At 41.4% G+C, this 24,885-nt stretch overlaps 1 protein-coding gene across 1 annotated transcript; it reads left to right on the top strand.

Annotated features, from left to right (window-relative positions):
* Nucleotides 1-552: 552 nt before the first annotated feature.
* LOC310667792 (uncharacterized protein) lies at nt 553-14,018 on the top strand. Its single transcript, XM_083420744.1, has 9 exons — nt 553-914; nt 1,012-1,062; nt 1,173-1,211; nt 2,174-2,291; nt 3,628-3,672; nt 5,536-5,636; nt 7,999-8,061; nt 10,133-10,306; nt 13,441-14,018. Exons 1-9 carry the CDS (start codon nt 858-860, stop codon nt 13,462-13,464), a joined length of 672 nt encoding a protein of 223 aa, XP_083276870.1. The 5' UTR covers nt 553-857; the 3' UTR covers nt 13,465-14,018.
* The last annotated feature ends 10,867 nt before the right edge of the window (nt 14,019-24,885 follow it).

Here is a 24,885-nt window from a genome sequence, read left to right as displayed (position 1 = left end):
TTTAATTAAACAGTTCTATCCAGTTAGTCTCTTTTTTACTTTCTTCATCTTCTTGTTGTTGTATCTTGCTTTATAGGGTAGTTGTTAAGTTGTGGGTGAACATATCAGACGACACATCAATTCTTCAACAGCTCTTGTTTATTCAAAGGCCAGAACAGAAGGGTTCAGCCAGCCTGCTTATACAGAGCTCCACTAGAACGCAACAGTAACCATTTTCTGTAACTATCCAATCACTGAACGTCACTTTCAATCCCTTATTTGCATATGTGGACCTAAACTATGTACAGTATCCCCCTGCTGGCCCAGGGTGAGAACTTCAGTACATAACAAAAAACACCATAAAACATCAAACATTAAAGACTTTCCTAAATGGGGTTGCCTTCAGAATAAGGGAATTTCCCATAAAAAAAGAGAAGGTTGACAGCTATGATTCTACTGTGCCTCCTTTGGCTACAATTCTGTCAGCACTCACTCCCACCTCTCAAGTTTGCTATTTGAAGGTGTGATGCTCTTGCTCTCGGTTGCTGATTTGCCTTTGGTAGCGCATTCTCCCTGGGGATGTTTCTTTCCAGGATCATTCAGCACCATGGTAGCCCCTTTGTCAATTCCCGGAGAGTTCCCACATCCTCCTGGCAGGCCACCCACACCGTGTGGCCAGTCCAGAGAGGGAGAAAAGGCTATTGGAAAGTGAATTCCGGAAATTTCTTTGTGGCTATTCTTTTTCCTGGACATTTTATGTAGACAGCAGGCATCAGCATGCCTTGCTTGCACAATTCCACTGGCCCTGAGCCACGTTGTTTCTGAGTCACATTTCAAGTGAATAAATTTGTTGTGCTGCTCCAGTAAGCCACACAACGATGTCAGCCAGCACCAAGATGAGAAGCAGAAAACAAAGGCAGAAACCTACAGATAGCGTAAGTAGGAGAATGAATTCTCAGTTTAGTACAGCACGGAAATTGTAAAGCTTTTGCGGCGAATGCATGCAAATAAATGTTACTTGGTTTCTTTTAGCCCAGCACAAGGATGGAACTGAGGAAACGATGCCGAAGAACGACAAGTAACGTAAATACAAGAATAAATTCTCACTTCTATGTACCACAAAGTTTTCTGATAATTTTCTGATTCTGTTTTGTTTTTTTGCTGAACTACTTACTTTTTTTACTTTATTTTAGGAACAGCAAGTGGAAGAAAGATGCAAATATAGAAAGAAGGTAAGAATGAGAATGAATTGTCACTTCTGCACAGCACAAATATGGCACTAAATATTTACTAGGTTATCATGTAGCATCCCGTAAATAGCTTAGTAATAATGAAAACATTTCTGTTTTGGCAAGATTTGTAGCTGCCTGCCATGCATTTGGTAGTGTTTTTAAAGTGACCATCATGCACCCATACCTTCTTAGGAAATGCATATCTCGACAGAAAAAAACAGCAGCACTACACTATAAAGCAAGGTATGCATATGTTACAGTGAATATATATGTTACAGTGACATTCACACATCAGTGCTGTCAATCCTTATTTATCATTATCAAAGCATCAAATACAGGAGTGTATATGCAATCCTTTTTTAGGCAGATCTCACAGGTCTCTTCTTTCTCCCTGCAGCAAAATCCATTTGTGATATAGACAAATGCTGCTGTGTATATGCATCTATGCATATAGATAGATAGAGATCTGGTTATTTACAAACTATATTTCTTCCTTTCCAGCACTGGCATACATAACTAGCCGGTTGTTTTTTTTAAGAAGGAATTGCAATCCTCCAATAGAAAGATTAGGTCTTCATCCATTACATGGGGATAATAAAGCACAGCATCACTTTGTTTTGAAAAAAGACTTGTAAGAATAAGGTTCTAAGGCAAAACATTGTAGGAGTTAGATTTATTAGATGATGCAGAAATCTTCCTATAAATTCAGCTCCTAGATCATACATTCAACTTGCATTATACATTAAAAAAAAAAAATCTCCCACACTTCAGCAGATTTGTGGTATGCGGAACATGTCTCTACACATAAAAATGACTCAAGGAGCCCCTCACATTGCCTCTGTTTGTGGAATGTGTCCCTCTAGCTTTTACGGTTACACTGCTTGGTAAGGAGACAGCTATTACTATCTGGGTAATATGACAGAAAACATGTATTTCATGGCAGGTTTTTCTGTTTTTCTCAGGCAGCAACAAAGTATAAGTTTCTCTGCCGAGAAGAATGTTTATTCTTAACAGAGGGCAATGAAGTAGTGAAGTTTGATGTGAATGGAATCTCTCTCTCTAGACTCCAGCAAAAAAATGGTATGTTGTTTCTATGTGGTCTTTTTTTATTATTTGCAAGTTGAACAGAAAAGGGGGAGGGGATGAAAGACAATAAAATAAAAAATAGTACATGCATAATACGAATAACATCAGTTCACAATCTGAATGCAATAACAATCGGTACAGACATCTGAAGTTAAACATCTAAAGTTAAACTATAAGCCCTCCAAGTGTTCAGACTGATATCCCACACAAAATTGACGTTTGTATTACGGTAAATATGGACAAATTCAGCCACGACTGTGAGGTCATCCAATCACTGCGTACAAGGCTCAAAGTGCAAGCGCTTGCAAAGTCCACTTTTGTTGCTTCAATGTTAGTTCCCCTACTAGAGGAATATAATTTAAAAGCACATGAACCTCTGGAAATATCAAGCATTTCGCTAATACAAAATTGATGCAGAATGAGACAAGTTGGTATTTTTTTTTCTGTTTTGCAACGTTTGCTTACACACTTCTTTATTTCATAAATAAGAGTCAGATTCACTCTTGCACTTGGAAAGTAATGATAGACAACAGGCAGGCACCCTCTATTCTTAATGGAGGCACTGGCGGAGGAAGAGGGGGTTGGGGAGAGCGCACTGCCCCCGGCACCACAATCCCAGTAAGGTGCCATCGCAGCTGCCCCCCCTTTGGTATATCAAACAAAAGAACTTTCAGGAGTGAAAGGGATGGGTTTGCCTTCTCCACCCCTGAAACCAGAGAGTTCTCTCCCTACTTTCTTCTGGTTAAGCCTAGAACACTATTGAAAACAAACCCTTAACGTTAAATGCTAAGGGTCAAACTAGTTATGGTTAATATCAATAGCAAATGCAATTCTCTAAATAGTTGCCTCGTTTTTATGTTTTTAAATGTATTATTGCTATGATGTCGTATTCTTCTTGTTAGCCACCATTAGACCATTTGATGTAAAGGCTGGATACAAGTTTAGCAAAGCAACCCTTTTAACAAACAAGCAAATCATGATGACAATATATCCCACACATTTTATTGCAGGAAGCAAATGCAGTTACTGTGAGAGAAAGAATACAAAAGGAATGATCTGTCCTTTGAGTTAATCTATAAGGACCACACCATTTCCTTGTTATGACTAAGCATGACTGCCCTGGCCACAATACAGCAGAAGGGGCTTTTAGTCATAGGAACCTTTACATGCTGCCTGAAATGGTAGAGCCCAGAGATTTACTACTTCATTGATAAGTAGCCTAATCAAAGGGAGAAATGGGACATGAGAATATTACCACTCATTGCTATATTATAGTGGAATGATAGATGACAAGTTAGACGGTTAACACTTTGATGTGTATTATATTTAGATATCAGATGGATGACTACTTGGGTCCATTACTTCCGTGTTCAAGGTAAGAATTGGGTGACAGTGATCCAGGTTTTTTTGTTTGTTTGTTTAATTCTGTTTTTGATTTAAAGGTCAATTAAAAAATGTACAACATTACTCTTTGAAAGCGGGGCTGCCTCCCACACGAGTCCCTAATTATCCCCTACAGTGAAGCCAATTTACCCCTCTTATACCAGAATGGGTGATAGAGTCTTAAGAGCAAAATGTCCATTTTCTAAGCAGTGAAATAAGGGAGCAAGATGCATGCAGCCACAACACTTGAGAAGTGAGGTATCATCTTCACTTTAAGAGTAACATTCATTATCCAATCCATGTTCCTTTGTTGTTGTTGTTTAGTCGTTTAGTCGTGTCCGACTCTTTGTGACCCCATGGACCAGAGCAAGCCAGGCACTCCTGTCTTCCACTGTCTCCCGCAGTTTGGTCAGACTCACGTTTGTAGCTTCGAGAACACTCCATGTTCCTAGTCAGTACGTTAAATGTCCAAAGCAGTAATTGCACCATAAAAGTATATTGCAGGTTCCCTCACAACTCTGAAGACTGAGACATTTCCGCATAAAAAATCTGTAAAGATTAGTCTGGCAGGCTGGTACTGTGGCCTATCAAACGAGAAGTCCCTTGCCCTGTGTGACACCCATCAATCGCAGCAGATGAAGCCATGCAATCTAGGCCACAAACAGACACCAGATATACAACAAGAAAAAAGAAAGTTTGGTAAAACAAAACAATTGGCTTGGGACAATTGAAACCAATGAGCTAACCATACACTGTATATAAGGTGGGACAAAATAAAAACCAACAAACCCTCTCCGTGTCATTGCCAGTTTGACCTGGAGGAAAGTCCTTTATTTGTCCCAAACATAGTGATACACCAGACCCTAGTCCCAAGCTGCCTTTTTGGAATATTTTTTTTTATTATTGTACTTCTGTCCCAGATTTTTCTTCAAGGAGCTCCCAGTTGCATATATGGTTCTCCCCCTCCTCATTTAATCCCCACAACAGCCCCGTGAGGTAGGCTAGGCTGAGAAGCACTCACTGACCCCAGGTCACTGAGTGAGCATCCTAGCCCCTGGTCCAACACTCTAACCACTGCACCACATTATCTGTGGTCTTTGCTGCCATTGCTTTAGCATTTTTGCACTCAGTCTTTGTGCTCCCAACCATTTTTGGAACATGAACTTACATTGTTTCACTTGTGTCACTACAGTATATATATATATATATATATATATATATATATATATATATATATATATGTTGTTGTTGTTTAGTCATTCAGTCATGTCCGACTCTTCGTGACCCCATGGACCAGAGCACACCAGGCACTCCTTTCTTCCACTGCCACCCACAGTTTGGTCAGATTCATGTTTGTAGCTTCAAGAACACCGTCTAGCCATCTCGTCCTCTGTCGTCCCCTTCTCCTTGTGCCCTCCATCTTTCCCAACATCAGGGTCTTTTCCAGCGAGTCTTCTCTTCTCATGAGGTGGCCAAAGTATTGGAGCCTCAGCTTCAGGATCTGTCCTTCCAGTGAGCACTCAGGGCTGATTTCCTTAAGAATGGATGCGTTTGATCTTCTTGCAGTCCATGGGACTCTCAAGAGTCTCCTCCAGCACCATAAATCAAAAGCGTCAATTCTTCGGCGATCAGTCTTCTTTATGGTCCAGCTCTCACTTCCATACATCACTACTGGGAAACCTTCTTTATGGTCCAGCTCTCACTTCCATACATCACTACTGGGAATATATATATTCCAATGAATAATTACCTTAGCTCCAGTAATTATTTTAAATTTTATTAAAAATTTATACATAAATCCTGTTATATGTATTACGTTGCACGGCAATTCCTTCTTATGCCCCTCTTTTTTTAGGCCCAGGTCGCGGCAGGTTTCTAGTTACTTTCAGCCAAGTGTCCGATGAACAAAACAAATTGCTGGTGCTGACCAAAGACATTGACCAGAAGCAACTGAAGGTAACCCAAGTCTGTTTATGTCTGAGGTAGGATGGGGACTGAGCATCACAGAAATGCAGGCAGAAGGTAGATAGTAATCTGCACGTTCTGATTAAAATATGCATTTAACTTGAAATACGTTTGCCCAACACGGGCCTTAACTGGTAGCTATATGATTCTTTATTGATCACTGTTATGTCTACCGGCGTGGTTGCTCAAGAGTGAACAGGCAAGGTCCCCACTGGTCTTTTCAAAGGCTTTATTATTGGTGCAAAAACATTTACAGTGCAGAACGTTTCACTTCCATGTCTTGCTCAGTCACTAGCAGAATCTGAGAGTGGGCGGTCCTTAAACTTTCCCCAGCAGAGTAGTCTCTTGACCCCCATTCGACGCCTCCCCTCTCTGCGCGTAAACCTACTGCGCAGAGAGGGCGTGGCTAAAGGGGGACCTGCCTCCTCCCTGCTTTGCTTATGCACGGTGTCTTGGCTCTCTCTTGCATCCTCCGAGCCCTGCCTCCCTTCTCCACTAGAGGCGGGGCTTCCCTCCTCCACGGAGGAAGTGCTGCTTCTCACGATCTTTGGAGGCTCCCTGTAACCCAGCTGCCCTTCCGCCTCTCGCCTCTGAGCTGATGGCAGTTCCCTGACAATCACACTTTTGCCATTTCAGCTGCACCCTTTTTCTGGTCACTGACACTGGCCAAACCTGAAAAATCCAGATGATGTTGATTTAAAGGTAAAGGGTAAAAGGGACCCCTGACCATGAGGTCCAGTCGTGACCGACTCTGGGGTTGCGGCGCTCATCTCGCTTTGTTGGCTGAGGAAGCCGGCGTACAGCTTCTGGGTCATGTGGCCAGCATGACTAAGCCGCTTCTGGTGAACCAGAGCAGCGCACGGAAACGCCGTTTACCTTCCCGCCAGAGCGGTACCTATTTATCTACTTGCACTTTGACCTGCTTTTGAACTGCTAGGTGGGCAGGAGAAGGGACCGAGCAACCGGAACTCACCCCGTTGCGGGGATTTGAACTGCCGACGTTCTGATCGGCAAGTCCTAGGCTCTGTGGTTTAACCCGTGTCCCTGATGTTGATTTAGGACCAAACTAAATATGGCACCCATTCATAAAACTAGTTAACTGTGTGAATAGATTTTAAGAAGTAAGTAGCAGGTGTGCCAATCCACCTTTGAACCTTGTCGCAGATGTACAGAGGCACCAACCTTTTGCTCCCTGTTGCAGTCTTCCTGCACCTGCTATTTACATTGGAAGAAAAGCTTCCGTTGCTGCCTCAGACAGATTTCTCACCTGCCTTTATTTCCAAGAAGATGCCAGAAAATTCATCTTATATCCCTACAGCAAGTTACAGATGAGGCTTCCTTGACATTATTAATGTTTGGCCAATTTACATGAATTTAAGGGCCCCCAAATTAGTGAGGAAGCCTTAGAGTTGTGCCCAGTAAGATGGTGGATTGCTTAAATCCTTTGAGAAAAGAGTGATGCCCCAACACTTCAACAAATGGAAAGGTAATATGATGAGGGCCTATTTGCACTGAGAGTCTCAGCAGAATTAACTACATGGAGCCATTTCCAGAGAGGTACCCCATTACAATCTTGCAGCAAAAATGACAGTCTTGTGGCACTAATTTAAGACTAACAGATTTATTTATTTATATGTTTCAAAGCACAAATCTATCTATCGTCTATCTATCTATATGATGCAGTGCATGAAACAGCATTATTATAGTACAAAAAGATTATAAAGAGCTGTATTGTCTAGGAATTTATCATTCCCATATGTAGTAAAACTAGCAGCCTAGTACCTGTCGTTGCTCAGGAATTCTAAGAAGCCAAAAACCCAGTGCAATTTTGGAAGGTTAAATCTGGCATCATGATACTAAATGGTGTTGAATTGTATCCAAACATAGATGGAAACCTGCTCCTTGATCTCAGGAGCCATCATACAAATTTTGATTATGATTTCTTTGGAGGTGTCCAAATCCATAGCAAGCAACATTTTCAAAATACAGTGGTACCTCGGGTTAAGTACATAATTCGTTCCGGAGGTCCGTACTTAACCTGAAACTGTTCTTAACCTGAAGCACCACTTTAGCTAATGGGTACTCCTGCTGCCACCACGCCACCGGAGCACAATTTCTGTTCTCATCCTGAAGCACTATTTGTGGGTTAGTGGAGTCTGTAACCTGAAGCGTATTTAACCTGAAGCGTATGTAACCTGAGGTACCACTGTATGTAGTTGATAACGACCATCATTTTAAAAATCTGTTTGTTTGTTTGTTACTTGTTCTTCTACACTATGTCCAATCTAGTCATTATTTTGGTATCCCATATTTTCCCAAAGCATTCTGAAACTAAGAGGTCTTTTCTTTGCAGGTGTTTTCATGCGATATGCCGAATAAGCCACATACTAAGGGCAAAAGGTTTGATATCACTAAGGTACGACCAATATTTTTTTCTGAAGAATATGAACACTTAGAAATGCTTTATGCCAGGTCTGTACAATTTGTGACGCACCAATTCACTGAGCACTGAGCACAATTCACTATCAATATCTACCTACGAGGCACATACTTTATATGGCTCAAAAGCTGCATTCAGTTTTATAATCATAAGTGGTACAGGCTTGCTATATGCTATACTGTTTCATGCTCCTCATAGTTTATTATTATTATTATTATTATTATTATTATTATTATTATTATTATTATTCCACCCATCTGACTGGGTTCCCCCAGCCACTCTGGGTGGCTTCCAGGAAAATATATAAAAACACAATAAAACCTCTAACATTAAAAGCTTCCCTATACTGGGCTGTCCAGATATTTTCTAGTCAGATAACTGTTTATTTCCTTGACATTTGATAGGAAGGTGTTCCACAGGGTGGGTGCCTCTGCCTGGTTCCCTGTAACTTCATTTCTTGCAATGAGGGAACCGTCAGAAGGTAGCATGAGAGTGCTTTCAATGTACAGGGTAGAAAGCACCCATGACTACTCAGAAGTAAGCCCTATTGACTTCAATGGCTTGGGATTGCAGCTTTAGTCTTGCTTGGAAGAAGCACAGGAGGCTTGTGAGTGAAGACTCATGTGTTGTCATAATAATAATAATAATAATAATAATTTATTATTTGTACCCCGCCCATCTGGCTGGGTTTCCCCAGCCACTCTGGGCATCTTCCACAAAGACCAAAAATACACTAAAATGTCACACATTAAAAACTTCCCTGGACAAAGCTGTCTTCAGATGTCTTCTGAATGTCAGGTAGTTGTTTATCACTTTGACATCTGATGGGAGGGCATTCCACAGGGCGGGCGCCACTACCGAGAAGGCCCTCTGCCTGGTTCCCTGTAGCTTTGCTTCTCGCAATGAGGGAACCGCTAGAAGGCCCTCTGCGCTGGACCTCAGTGTCCGGGCAGAACGATGGGGGTGGAGACGCTCCTTCAGGTATACTGGGCTGAGGCCGTTTAGGGGCTTTAAAGGTCAACACCAACACTTTGAATTGTGCTCGGAAATGTACTGGGAGCCAATGTAGGTCTTTCAAGACCGGTGTTATGTGGTCTCGGTGGCCGCCCCCAGTCACCAGTCTAGCTGCCGCATTCTGGATTAGTTGTAGTTTCCGGGTCACCTTCAAAGGTAGCCCCACGTAGAGTGCATTGCAGTAGTCCAAGCAGGAGATAACTAGAGCATGCACCACTCTGGCGAGACAGTCCGCGGGCAGCTAGGCTCTTAGCCTGTGTACCAGATGGAGCTGGTAAACAGCTGCCCTGGACACAGAATTAACCTGCACCTCCATGGACAGCTATGAGTCCCAAATGACTCCCAGGCTGCGCACCTGGTCCTTCAGGGGCACAGTTACCCCATTCAGGACCAGGGAGTCCTCCACACCAGCCCACCCCCTGTCCCCCAAAAACAGTACTTCTGTCTTGTCAGGATTCAACCTGAGAAAGGATTAACTATTCAGCTAAAGTGCTATTTAGTGTTAGATATAAAACAGTTGACCGGGGAGACTTAGGTCCAAATTCCCATTTGGCCATGAAGCTGAACCTACCACACAGGGCTGTTGTGAGGATAAAATGGCAGAACTGTGTACTCTCAGGCTCTAGAAGTGTACAGACCCATGAGTGAAGCCCTAGCTGAACAAAAAGCTAGGAAACTGGTTAAAGAGTGGTCAGTAATCACAGATTTGTATGGGAAGTTGGAGTGGTGCTGAGAAATGTATGTGCTTCCATAAAAAAATTCCAGAGGCAACAGATTGGCCAGCGGTGTATGTTTTCCCAGAGTGCACGTGCAACAAAATGCATATCTAAAGTGCAAGGGAGACAGTGAACCTTCTTCCTCTGGTATAAGGAAGGAATTGCAGCGCCACTGAAAGTGGTACTCTGGAAAATTCCCCAGGACATGGTGTTTTTAAAAAACTCATTTTAGTTGAACATATAATGGTAGCCTGCTAATATTTGTCCCTTTCTTTTCTATAATAATCTTAATAATCTGTATTTTGGTATTTCCATAGCTAAGTGCAGATGATCTAAAATGTCATCTTTTCTTCATGGATAAAGAAAAAAATGGAGAAGTGGTACAGCTTAAGTGCCCTGAAGATACAACACACTATATTCATGCAAGTCAGACACTGTTTCTAAAGTACAGAGACACAGATGTGACGGATGGATCAATATTCCGCTTCAAGGTGAGAAACTGATAAATAAAGGCACTCCCAAGATCTTGCAGTGTTTTGACATGCAAGTGTAGCAGAAGGGCAGAAGCCATGGGGAGGGGTTGTGGCTTAGTGGTAGAACATCTGCTTTGCACGCAGAAGCTTCCAGGTTCAATCCCCAGCATTGCCAGGTAGGGCTGGAAAAGACCCACACCTTGAAGAGCTGCTACTAGCCATTGTAGATGTACCAAGTGTCTGCCTTGGTGCAAGGCAGCGTCATATGTTGCAATGGTTGGCAATTGATTGCCACCCTTCTTTTAGTGCTTAGCAACGACAGACCAGAAGTACAAGTTAGATCTCCCCCTCCCATCCATAATATCTAGAGCCACTAACCTGTGCTGACTGACAGGGACATGGGTGGCACCGTGGTCTATACCACTGAGCTTCTTGGGTTTGCTGATATAAGGTCAGCAGTTTGAATTCGCATGGCAGGGTGAGCTCCCGTTGCTCTGTCCTAGCTCCTGCTAACCTAGTAGTTAAAAAGCATACCAGTGTAAGTAGATAAATAGGTACCACCCGTTGCACCAGAAGTGGTTTAGTCATGTTGGCCACATGACCCTGGAAAAGCTGCCTGTGGACAAACACTGGCTCGAAAGCAGAGATGAATGCCGCACCCCATAGTCAAATTTGACTGGACGGAACTGTCCAGGGTTCCTCAACTTTACCTTTGTTGTTGTTTAGTCGTTTAGTTGTGTCCGACTCTTCGTGACCCCATGGACCAGAGCACGCCAGGCACTTCTGTCTTCCACTGCCTCCCGCAGTTTGGTCAAACTCATGCTGGTAGCTTCGAGAACACTGTCCAACCATCTCGTCCTTCTCGTCTTTACCTTTATCTTAGTTTATTTCCAAATCTTTCCCCATAATTGGCAGCTTATGATGTGGGGTGGCATCAGACCTCCCTGTTCTTTGAAAGCTGAGGATTGAGAGAGCAATAGCATTAGGGCAACCATGGGCATAGCTGGGGGAGGGGCAGCTTCCCCCCAAACAATAAAAATACTTAAATAACTGAGGTTCTGCCCCCCCCCACCACATGAAGCCTGGCTAGGGCCATGGGGGGCAACATAAAAATAAAAGCGCAACAACACTGTAAGGATGTCAGCAGTGACATCGGGGCCGAGAAATGGGCCAAAACTGAGGGAGAGTGTGAGCAAACTTATGCAAATATCCTGTATTGATATCCTGCACTGCTATCAGTCTTGCCTTACCACACCCACAGCATAAACTGTGCCCACTGATACTGTGTGCAAACATTGGGATGGGCCAACTGCTCTTGCCCAGTTACACCCAAGCAGCAAAGTTGCCATAGTTCATTGGGTGCTGATTCTGGAATGTCTGTGCAACCTCTTAGCCAAGTGCCATAGAATCATAGAATCTTAGAGTTGGAAGGGACCCAAGCGTCATCTAGTCCAACTCCCTGCGATGAAGGAATCCCAAGCTAAAGCATCAAGTGGGCTTTCTGTAGGGGTGCTGGAGAATTCCATCGGAAACAGAAAAGGGAGCAGGAATTCCCACAATCTGCATGTTTGTTAGAGGTCAGGAACGGAAGTCACACGAGCAAATATGACCAGTATTCTGTTCTTTTTGTCCGCAAGCATGTTTACCTTCCATTGAAACCAGTTGTGCAAATTTTAGCTATAGCAGATAGCGAGGAGGATAGCGTAGGAATGTAGGTTTTGGTGGAATCTGTACTGTAGCAGATCAGAAATAGTGCGGATTGCAACAAAGCCAGGACTGGGTGAATTTTGCATCCCTAGCTCCCTGTTATTTTATCTGTTTGAGGAATACATAATATTAATACAAACAACATTAATCCAACAAAAGCAGTTTAGAAGAGAATCTTGCTTGTATGCATCCTTTGGAGAAGAATGCACATTTGTGCTTTTTGAGGAAGGCCAGGAGCGCTGCAGGTGAAATTGTGTGTGTGTGTGTGTGTGTGTGTGTATATGCGCCCCCCCCCCACTGCATCTGGGAGTATCCTTGTTTCTTCGTTTTCCCTTCAGCTGGTGACTTCCAACTTCTCTCCTTTGTGTAAACTTTTTAAAGGTTAATTCCTCAGTATTGACTTTTTCTAGAAACAACCTGTCTATCTGATGTCATAGAGGGGACATAGTCTGTCACTTTATGTCTGGGATAGGGAACCTCCATGGACCTAATTGGGCCTGCCATGGGTTCCACTTTTGCCATAATGCAGTTTTCCCCAGCTCAGGTCCTCCAGCCCCTGTGTGGTGCTTTGAAGTCTCAAGCATTCATGGGGACTTCAAAGCATCCCATCATCTGTTGTCAGGGATTTGACAGCTGAGTGGCCCTTTCTACTGGTCAAATTTTCCCAACAAGGAGTAGGGAAGATAATGGTCTGTTTCACCTATCAGATCCTTACCTTCATTCTTTTGACTGAAACACAGCATATGAATAAAAAGTAACATAGCATAACAGAACTAGTTCCCTGCCTTTGATTTAGATGATGGAAGCCGATGGCTCAAATCCTGTACGTAAAATGCTCTAGTTTAATTCTCCCCGCTCCAACTATGCTGCCTCCATTCATACACTCCTACTGCTGTCACTTGTGCACTGTGATATTTTAAATGATAACTCCCAACATCCCTGACAATTAGCCATGCTGGCTGGAGTGGATGGGGACCTAGTTGAAGGCTGCCTTAAGAGACTCTAGCACCAACCCCTTCCGTCAAGTCTCTGTATGCAGTAAACTCACAGGTGAAATAGGAAGGCAACACCAGGCTGCTAGATAGGTTCTCTAAGGGTGAGGAGAATGAAGTCCTTGGCTTCAAGTGAATGGCTTACTGCCATTACAGAACATAATAGATGTGGAGATAGTGTATTGGAGGAGGGTGGGATTAAATTAGGGCACCGGAAGTTGGTTTTATTTGGGGGGGGGTGTCACTGCATGCTAGATGCATAATTCATAGTTGCATTTTATAAACATATGATGAGTGCCTTGTTGTTATTCAATTTGCTATCCAGTTCCAGCTATGGTTACTCAGAAGTAAGTTCCAGTGTTTTCCCTATTTATGTTTAGAATTTCAAATTTAGTATCGTAGTAGTCTTCATGCACAGAACCTGTAGTTATGACTCTTTCTGTATTTTAACAGCTCAGAAAAGCTGTCCAGCCATGAAAGTTTGCAACTGCATATGTTCAAGTAAGAGAAGGAAAGATCCCACATTACACCGCCTGTTTTTGTAACTCTGTGTTTGAAATAACCAAGTATAGTATTTATTCAATTTGATGTAGAATGACAATTTGTTGTACTGTGCACTTAATTACTTTCTAATACATTTAAAGAATTGGGACTAGTATATCTTATCTCTTTATGCTGATTAAGATCCTCATTGTTTTCCTTTGCTGTGCAAGATAGAATCTGGTAACAGCTAGGAGCCTTTGCTATGGCCCCAAGGCTTTGTAATCACCTCCCTAAGGAGATCAGAAATAGCTCTTCCATTATGGCCCTCTGAAATGACTGCAACACTAATTTTCTCTGGATGCTATTTGAAAGCTGCATAACATTTGATGAAAGATTTGTCTTAATTTTTGCTGGGTACTGGTGGTTTTTTGCCTTCTTAAATTTAACTGTTTTTATTTTTATATTTTTATACAATCTGTATTGTAGTTGTAGATCTCTTAATTGAAAGGTTGAATGTACATATTTTCAATAAAAGTATCTTAAAGCAATGTTTATTGTCAGTTATTTCTCAACACTCTGAGTCCATAACTCTATGGAAAAGAACACTCAGTGTGTAATATATAGTGTTACTTGTATTCAGAGTAGGTCCCTTTAAATCAATGTGGTTAAGTGAACCAATGTGGTTAAGTGTTGATTTCAATGGGTCTGTTCCGGGTACTGCTCAGTTGGACATCACCCAATGCTGAACAAGTCTGAGATTGAGCCCCTTTCAGCAGACTTCTAAGTCTTCACTTTTTGTAGTGGTTCTTGGGAGCCACTGTTAAAGTAGCAGAAGACTGGGTGATATAAACACTAAGTTTAGTTGAATTTAAATGTGATATTTTGCTGCTTCTTTTTAATATGTTAAACCAGTTGTCATCCACCCAAATCTTTTAATATGGGAGAGCTATAACTAGAAGCTCCTGGGTTCACCCAGTACTGCCAATCAATATTACAAGCGGGGAGGAGAGGCACACAACCATCGGTGCTCCAATTTAATAACTTTTTGTGAAGTCCAGGTCAAATCAAAACACTGGGCTGGAGGTCCACCCTTACACATTCATTTCAGGGTTGGCTATTAAAGTACTCTGTTTCAGTGCTATTTTTCTAGAAAAAGAGGTGCTGGAGCTCACCATGACATTCTCCCTTGTTCTCTTAGAATGGCAATGGCACCCACCTGAGAGGCGCAGAAGCTAAGCTCAAGTGAGCTCCAGATGAAACCTCCCCCCCCCCCCCGCACTGTTTGATTTGCAAAGGAAACACATTCTACAGTGGAACTTTCAATTGTTGGTGTGCTAATTTTGTTCTTTTTTGCCATCTAGTGGACAAAGAAAGGAGCAATGCAGGGAAATGCTCTCAAGTGCATTACTTTTCCCTTTAGAATTAGGAGGCTCCAGCTAAAAAACTTTAAAAATGCTAAAGTTGCAGTTTTATAGACATTGATCTGACAGTATGTCTCATTAAAGAGTGGGAAACTTGCATGGGGGTTGTGCTGCAAACATCAGAAGGATCAAGGTAGACTACTGGTATCTGAATGGATGTGAGGTTTCAGGATAGAACAAATACAGTGGTACCTCGGTTTATGAACTTATTCCGTTCCGGAAGTCTGTTCTTAAACCATAGAAAGTAAAGGAAAATGGATCCGTTCCAATCGGTGAAAAACAACCCATAAAACAGCAATTTAACATGAATTTTACTATCTAATGAGACCATTGATCCATAAAACGAAGGCAATAATCAATGTACAGTGGTACCTCGGTTTAAGAACAGTCTGGTTTAAGAACGATTTGGTTTACAAACTTCGCAAAACCGGAAATAGTGTTCCAGTTTGAGAACTTTACCTCGGTCTAAGAACAGAATCTGAACAGTGGAAGGGCACCGGCAGTGGGAGGCCTCATTAGGGAAAGTGCGCCTCGGTTTAAGAATGGTTTTGGTTTAAGAATGGACTTCCGTACCGGATTAAGTTCAGAAACCGAGGTACCACTGTACTGTACTATAAAATAAATAAGTCAGTATTGTAGATGATAAAAATTAAAATTATTTTTTTTCTTACATGTACTGATGATAGTCATTGTTTGGATGTGTGTGTGGGGGGGGGTATCCATTTCTGCAGTCACACAATCAACCAGTAGCTGAACTAGGTTCCACACAGTCACAAAAACAAGTCACAAAAACAAAGTCACAAGCCACAGTCACAAGTCAGTCCCATAAAACAAAGAACAAGTCTCAATCAAAAAAATGAAAAAGCCACACAAACAAAAACGCAAAAAATAGCAAAAACTAAAGCTCCAAATATCACCTCTATGTTGTGTGTGTGCTTGGGACTCAACAGCCGACAGACTCAACAGGAAGCATCTGTGTGCTGGTCCTGTGGGTTACCTGAGAGGCGAGGTCCAAGTCCGGTCCATGGTCAAAGGTGCAACGTGGAGGCAGTCCATAGAAGCTGAAGCTGGGTGCAGGGCAGGGAGTCATGATTTTAGAAAATAGTGAAGCTTCCTCTGAACCCATGACACTTCCAAGTCAATGGAGAACACAATATCATTTCTTCACCATTCAGAATGGTACCTTTTACAATAATGATTTTAAGAACACAAGCTAGCCAAAGTTAAGCACTTTTTAGTCGCACTGACTTCAGTGGCAGAGATAAAAACATGCCATTTCCTTTTTCACTGAAAGTAGTTTGATATAAAAATACGTAACTTGGCTGGATCATGTCCTTTAAAAGTCAGATTCATAACCTATTCTAGAGTCGTAGCCTATTAAATTGCTTTATTATTATTCTATACTTCAGCCCACAAGCAGCAGCCATAACTACAAAGTGAAAGATCTAAGCATTTCAGTGTCCTAATCAGATTCAGTTAATTTGTGTGTCTTGAAACAAATTCTGTTCTCAAAGCAATTTCAGTAAAATCACAGTGAATAACGGCAGAGGAAAACATATTAGAATGCTGGTTACTGATTCTGCAAGCTCTGAGAATGGACATAGTTTGCCTTTGCAAATACCTAAAACAGTAAGAAAGTGACACACACACAAAATGGATAAGTAAAAGAATGAGAGGAGAGAACAAAAAATAATCTATCTAAACAGAAATTGGGAACATGAGGTCATGGAAAAGGGGCATACTGTAAAATAAAAATTAACCAAATGGGGTATATTAGTGAGAATATGTGAAGAAGAGACACAAGAACAGAAATAAATGTAATGTCTTAAAATGTGCCTCATATAAATTGCTCTTTTCAAAAAAATAAAATTCACTTTTAGTCATAGCTGCTGTGAACAAAGAATCCCTTCTATAGGTATGGTAGGTTTTGTAGTCATCAAATGTTGATGGAGAAGTCACAGATTCAGTTTAGCAAGTTGCTAACCAGCTAGCCCCAGGATTAAATCCTAGTCTAGACTGTTTTTCATCCAGAATGGTCTTCAATAGTAGTTTATGGGTTGTAAGTATGACACAATATTATCTAATCTCTCCACATTGATAATGAATCACTGATTAGCTCTTTGGTTAAAAGAGTCAAAAGCCTTGTCAAAAGTAGACTGGATGCTTAATGACTTGTTCTATAAATTTTCAGCTATCAATGATAGGTTGATTGGTTGAGAAGTATCTGGGGTCCTCTCTTTCTCCCTGTTGAAGCAGGGACATCTCTAGGCTCACAGAGATGAGCCCATCTCTAGGCTCACAGTGTTCACCTGTTCTCCAAGAATTTTCAAAATACATCATGCTACCTAGAATTTCATCATCTGTACGGCAACATTTATTTTAAAGTCTGTGAGATCAGGTTTGTGAGACTCATGTCAAACACATTATTTTTAGTCTCTGTGAGGTACAACCCATCTACCACAGAAGTCCTTTATCACAGAAGCATAAACTATGATATCAGAATATTTCCCAATCATCAAGATGATCAAAAGTCTGGAAACCAAGCCTTATGAGGAACAGTTGAAGGAGCTGGGTATGTTTAGCCTGGATAAGAGAAGACTGAGAGGAGATATGATAGCCATCTTCAAATATCTCAAGGGCTGTCACATGGAAGATGGAACAAGCTTGTTTTCTTCTACTCTGGAGGGTAGGACTCAACTCAATGGCTTCAAGTTACAAGAAAGGAGATTCCGACTAAACATCAGAAAGAGCTTTCTGGTAGTAAGAGCTGTTCAACAGTGGAATGATCTCTCTTGGGAGGTGGTGGACTCTCCTTCCTTGGAGATTTTAAAGCAGAAGTTGGATGGCATTGCAGGGGGTTGGACTAGATGACACTTGGAGTCCCTTCCAACTCTGTGATTCTGTATTTTTATGGTTCTATGATCATATTTCTTTAGTATCACTTCAGAGCTGGTAGTATCATTTGTTCTCATAGAGATCAGCAGGAAGACATGTAGCAGCCTTCACAATGTTCCTCTATAGGACACATCCTTGGACAATACACAGCTGCCTTAGTCCTTCTCATCCAGTCCATCACCACACCCCAGGAAGTCCTGAATTTATCAGTTCCTGAACTGATCAGTCCTTCCCTTCTCAATAAAATAAGACAGGAGACTAAGTGGTTGAGAATGCAGGTGGTGGGCTGCACTTGTCCAAGTCCCTTGTCATCCTCAGGCCTAATTACTGAAGTGTATCCACCAGTTTAGGACCAGATGGGCCACTTGACACCTTCATAACTGATCTAACTGTTTGCTGTAGTGGTCAGAGGGTTGAACAAAGGCCTGGGACAGTTTGGTTCAAAATTCCACTTGACCATGAAGCTCAGTGGGTGACCTTGGGGCAGTGACTACCTCTTAGGCTAACCTACCTCACAGGGTTGTTGAGGATTAAAAAGAGAGAGCGTGGGGAGCCATGTATGCTGAGCTCCTCAAATATAAACATAGTATATATATATTTAAGTAGTAAATGCAGTTCTTATATACAGCCCAGCCCACAGTATTTCTAACAGAGTGAACTTAAATATAGGGAATAGTAAGCAACCCATATGTAGGTTATTACATGTGATCAGACACACATATTTTGTTGCCTGCTCATGGGCTGGAAAACCCCTCCTGAATATCTCACATTTGCCATGTAGGAATTGTGTCACATTTTATACACATACGAGAGAAAATGCCAAAGGAAAGAATTTAGCTTCGCATTTCCAGTTAGGACACAAATACCCCTAAAACATTTAAACTTGTTTTAAAGGAACTGTCTGAAGAAACGTAATGAAGCTGATACTGTAAAACTTGTTAGAAATGCTGTATTTCAAAACTGGAAATGAAATTAGCTTCAATTGTTTTACTTTTTGACATCAAGATAAAAATTAATACAGTTTAGTTATAGATATTCCACACAGACAACTTTGCTATCACAAAATAACAGATTTATGCCAAATAGCTGACATATGGGACTTCTTCACACATGTTAACGGCTAATGAAAGATAATCTGTTGTTTTTCTGTTCCATGCAACATACAAAGTGATTTGGTTTGGGCAATAGCAGCACCACAAATGAATGAACATAAAACAATCCTTCCCTGTGTGAGTTTTCTCTATGAAAAATGTGCCAGAATAAATTTTCCACTGACTTGTCAATAGTCTCTAGCCTACACACCTACAACGGAAAAAACTGCCGCCAGACAAGCAGGTAGGGATGGTAGGGAAGCTTTTTATAAACTGGATGATAATGGGTGGATGTGCCACCAACACCTGTATATCACAAAATATTTTGGTCAGTTGACAACTGTTAGTTGCCAGGGTGTTGTGAACAGTATTTGCACACTGTGTAACTTTCACTTTATATATGTTACATCCTAAGAATCTCAATGCCTTCCAAACCCTGAATTGCTTTTCTTCCACAGGAATTTAAAGAATTGCTATTATTATCCTGCATTTGTGAACTACATGCATGTGTTGTTTCTACACTCATTTCAAAAGATTAAAAAGGTACATCAATGAAAATCCACAGTCTGTGTATATGGCTGCATGCATACCATACATTTAAAGTGCCCTCCCCACAAAGAATCCTGCAAACTGTTAAGGGTGCTGGGAATTGTAGCTCTGTAAAGGGAAAACTACAGTTCCCAGGGGTTGCTTTAATCATACAGTGTGCACACAAGCATGTCTTTAGAATTTTCATTAAGTGAAGTTACATTATGCCAAAGGTTCACATGCTGCATAATCCTATAGCCCTGCCATGCCAGCAATCGGCTTATGCTTGTGTAATATCAGCATAGCTTAGTCGAAGTTCTATTCCCTCCCAGCAGAAAAGCGGGGGGGGGGGGGACTGTAGTACAAACACCAGGGAATACATCAATCCTACTAGCCATTCCACCAGCATCCATGGCAACACTGCCAACTGCCGCCAATCGAAGAACAGCACACCAATTCCCCCACATCAGCTCGGCATGGATAGAGCCAGTTGAGGAGAAAATCACAATAGGACAAAGAACAGAGAATGCAATACCTACCACCGGCACGCGTATCCATCATGGAGCAGCATTCTGACAACGGTCCTGTGTTAGCCACACATTGTCTGAGCTACTGCACCTACAGCAATAGAGATTCTTCACCCTGTTGCAGAACATTCACAACACACAGCCTGCCAGCTACAGGCATAATACAGCATCTATTGCAAGGGCCGTCATGGAACAGGCAGCAAAAAAATAATAATAAATGGAGCCTCTTCAGAGATCTCTGAGCACAGACCTGTGGAACAGCACAGGTTCAAAACCCACCAATTTATATCTTCACTGCCAACTTCTCTTTCTGCAAAAAAGAGAGAGGCAGTTTTCATGTTCGGGATCATTAGGAAAGGGATCCAAAAAAAAAAAAAAAAACCTCCCAGTACAGAAATGCATAAACACAACTCTATGGTAGACCACATTTGGAATACTGTATTAAGTTTTGTTTGCTCCACCTCAAAAGGTATATTGCAGAAATGGAAAAGATACAAAAAAGACAATCAAAATGATCAGAGGGCTGGAGAAATACCCCAGTTGATGGAAAAAAGGTTAGAACATTTGGCAATATTTCATTTAGTATGAAGCCAAGTAAGAGGGGGACATGATAGAAGTGTATAACATTAAAAATGGTGTGAAGAAGTTAGAAAGAAGTTTCCCTCCTGCCCTCAGAATATTAAAACCTGGGGCAGCGAATGAAGCTGAGATTCAGGACAGACAAACAGAAGTACTTCAAGCAACTCTTAGTTAAACTATGGAACCTTGGAATAAACTTAGATAGCTTTAAGTCATTTGGCAAATTAAATGACCACTAGTTATTACAGCCAATACTTTGGCCACCTCATGAGAAGAGAAGACTCCCTGGAAAAGACCCTGATGTTGGGAAAGATGGAGGGCACAAGGAGAAGGGGACGACAGAGGACGAGATGGCTGGATAGTGTTCTCGAAGCTACCAGCATGAGTTTGACCAAACTGCAGGAGGCAGTGGAAGACAGAAGTGCCTGGCATGCTTTGGTCCATGGGGTCACGAAGAGTCAGACACGAATAAACGACTAAACAACAAGTTATTACAGCTATATACTACACCTCCTAGGTAAGGAGTAGCATACCACTGAATCTGGATTTAAACACATCAAATATGTTCAGGCATAAAAGCTGAAGCATTCATAAATAGAAGGAACTGCTACTGTGGTTCAATCCCCCCCATGCACTTCTACTCTAGTGGGTCACATGCGCAAATGAACTAATTCATGGAATCAGGTTGGTTTTCTAGAGAGAGGAGCATTATAGTAGGATAGTTTTGGTTACAGTAGCTGCAGAACTACAACGATCCTTAAAACTGATTTATTTATTAATTAATGAATTAATACATCTGCATGGCCACCCAGTCACCTATTTCCTGGGCAACTCACAAAAACTGTAAGAATAAAATACCGTTCAGTATTAAAAACACAATGCTAAACAATACAAGCAGCATTGAAATGTTTTTCTTCTGTCAGATATGCAAAAAGAAAAAGTTGTTCAAAACATTTGGTCTTCACCTTGTGCCAAAAATAAATAAATATAGGGAATGGTGTTACAGTATGTGAGCATCTCTAGCCTGTTTTGTAATGGAAGCACAACCGCTGGGCAAGAGCTCTCTCCTTTGTTCAGAGGTGGGGAACCTTTTTCAGTCCCTCATGGGATACCTTCCGAGGGCTGCATGCCATGGTACACAGGCCCAAAGATTACACCAAGTAGTGTGACACAAATGTCAAAGGTATCTACATATGTATGGACACACACATGCACACACACACACATCTCCCCATCAAGGCAAGTTGGAGGCATTAGTCTAGGTACTGAGAGCACCCACCACAGCATGACTTCTGGACTGAGTTTATTCACCCTCATGTAGCCTGTTTCTGCACCTCACTGATTTAGAACATTGCAGCCCTACCTGCATCTGCTTGGCATCATTTGCGTAGTGGGAAACCTCAGACCAGCTCTCCATCCAGATGACCTCTTCCCATGGTTTCAGATGGAAGTGCATTGCTACTAACTTTTACCGGAGGCTCATTTTGCCACCTTTTGTGGATGGATGGGTAATTGGGGGAAAGAAATATACAGAGTAGCAACATCTGTTTTCTTGTATTGTTTGGACTTTGCTTGCAGAATGTCTGCCATGCAAGGAGTTGCTCTACCAAGCAACAAAAAAGATGGAAATGCCTAAGCAGTAGTAATGTTTTCTAGACCAAAACATTCATATTATCCTATATACCATATACTGTGTAGGCTTGATGTGTCTCCTTTTTGAGTAACTGGTTTTGTGTATCTGTGTGAATATGGAAAGCAGTACAGTGGTACCTCGGGTTACATACACTTCAGGTTACATACGCTTCAGGTTACAGACTCCACTAACCCAGAAATAGTACCTCGGGTTAAGAACTTTGCTTCCGGATGAGAACAGAAATTGTGCTCCGGCAGTGCAGCAGCAGCTAGAGGCCCCATTAGCTAAAGTGGTGCTTCAGGTTAAGAACAGTTTAAGTTTAAGAACGGACCTCCGGAAAAAATTAAGTACTTAACCCGAGGTACCACTGTACAGCATAAAGATCCACAAAATATTTTTTATTACAATTCTATCCTGCCTTGCCTTCCAAGGAGCTCAAGGAGATGATGGGCTTTTTTCTGCCCTACATTTTATCCTTGCAAGAACCCTTTTAGGTAGGTTCCTAACAAATACTCATGGAATTATTATTATTAACAATAATATTTTATTATTACAGTCAAAGACCAGTTCAAGAAAACTTTTCAAGCTTATTAGCTCTAGTGAAGCTGAACCTTGCTTCACACTGGATAAGAGTATACCCTGTAATAAACAATAAGTTGATGTTATTCAATTTTAAAATGTGAAAGAAAAAGTTATAGACTTGATAAATAATGAAACTAGCTGCAAGACTCTAGAGTAAAAAAACCCAACCATGGAAAGGAAAGAAGATGACCTGTAGATTTGCTGGAACTCAGGATTGAGAGGAAATGCTCTGCTGCTTCTAAATAAGTTTTTCAAAAATATATCAAATCCCTAGTCAAGTCGGATGCTTTGAAAATGCTCCACTGATTTTAAATGAGCTTTCCCAACAAATCTTGATACAGATGTAATACTAATTCTCAGCTGAGACTAATGGAAGATTACTATCACCTTCGACTTAATTTAGGATTTGGTGGAAATGTTCCAGTAAAACTAATGAAGGATTTGATTCACAACACATTTTAGCTTTACATAAGTTATTTCCCATCCCTGATCCTCCTAAACTTCCTAAAGAGGGGGAAAATATACGTGCATATGCTGACTAGTGGGCTGAGCAACACTAGCATAGCAGCGGTGAGAACAGCTCAGTTTCTATCCTGGGGCAAGAGGCTGAACAAGAGTACTGTATCTACAATATGTTGCATCTCACAACTGACTGCATATGGTATTCTGTATATTGCATTTTATTTATATATTGTAGTTTATTTTAGTATACCTTGTTTTTTATTGTGTATATATTGCATTGTATTTATATACATATTTATTACTATTTTAATTGAAATATAAAAATACAGTATTAGAAATAAATGAAGCAATAAAAATAAAAATCAGTGCGAGTATTTAATGTGTTGGAGGAACCATTTCCCATCTTCAGCAAACCCACAGGCCACCTGAATGAAACTTGCAGACTACTGGTGATCCATGCACCTGTTTTGCAATCCTGGGGAGCTAGAATGGACTTATAGCAATTGCTTTGGTTAAACTGCATTCATTTTGCGTTACACTAGTAGGCATATTAATGGTGCAATGTGAAAAACTGACAGATCTATGAATTGGCAAGCACAAGGTGCATGAATGGGCATAGCCAGGATTTATGTTGGTGGGAGCGGGCAGAACCTCAGCTAGTTAAGTATTTTATTGATTTACTTGATTTGGCTACGCCCTTGGGTTCATGTAATTAATATGTAGGTGGGATGAATTATTTAAAAATCTTATAAATGTATTACCTATTCATTGCATTGACATCCAAGGCTTGGGAGTAAGCCTATTTAAACATGCAAAGGATCCCTGGAGATGTGTCCTTGGAGCCTATTGCTGCACCTTCGAAAGTGATATTTGTAGTGCAAACTGTGCAGAGGTCATGCGACATGGATTCTGCGGATCCATGTGAAAATTCAGAGGATCAATTCTCTCTCCCCCCCCCCCCAAACCATGTATTTTATACGGATGAGGCTGTGTAGATGCATTCAAGCTGTGGATTGCTTGGTTTTGAGAGAGCATGGGTGAGCTCAACTGAGTAAAAAAATAAAATAGTTTTTATAGTTCAAACCATGAACATGATGTGCCAGTGGGTTCTATTGAAAAAGCCGGAGGTATGTTTTTGCTCTATGGGCACGAAGCGCTGGGTTCGTGATTATTCTGATGCAGACTTGCAGGCACTGAGGTGATTTGGTGGTGGTTTTGGTGCGCTATGCGGTGTCAAGATCCACAAGATCCATTTTCTGTGCGCCATGACAGCAGAAATGTTAAATACCAGAGGCATGAACTATTATTATTTTTAAACTGTGCAGCCTTGGGCACACGAGACCAGGGCTGGATTTAGGTTTGATGAGGCCCTAAGCTACTGAAGGTAAGGGGGCCCTTTATAAGTCCAGCTGTTCTTTGTCAACAACATACTGTCGCTGTTTTTTGTGTTGAATATATGCTATATGGTAATTTCTGGACCTAATAGGTATCTAAAGCCATTTGCCACTGTTGCTGTATGTAGGTTTTATTTTATTTGCTTTTTATCTTATATTTTGGAAATGTACATCCTGTTGTTTTTTTTCCCTTTAAAATTTTTGGGGGGGCCTCAAGAAAGTTGGGCCCTAAGCTGTAGCTTGTTTAGCTTATACGTAAATTCGGCACTGCGTGAGACTGATTCTCTGCAAAACAACATGCGG

Source organism: Podarcis tiliguerta, assembly GCF_965153285.1.
Source record: "Podarcis tiliguerta genome assembly, chromosome: 17".
Lineage (NCBI taxonomy): Eukaryota > Metazoa > Chordata > Lepidosauria > Squamata > Lacertidae > Podarcis > Podarcis tiliguerta.
Note: the sequence above shows the minus strand (reverse complement) of the source record. Positions and strands in the feature narration are given on the sequence as shown.

What these genes read in the sequence shown, in the direction of transcription:
- LOC310667792 (XM_083420744.1), top strand. Translation starts at nt 858, where the DNA reads ATGTCAGCCAGCACCAAGATGAGAAGCAGAAAACAAAGGCAGAAACCT. An exon ending in GGCAGAAACCTACAGATAGC is followed by an intron (nt 915 to 1,011) that starts GTAAGTAGGAGA and finishes GGTTTCTTTTAG; the next exon opens with CCCAGCACAAGGATGGAACT. An exon ending in TAGACTCCAGCAAAAAAATG is followed by an intron (nt 2,292 to 3,627) that starts GTATGTTGTTTC and finishes TATTATATTTAG; the next exon opens with ATATCAGATGGATGACTACT.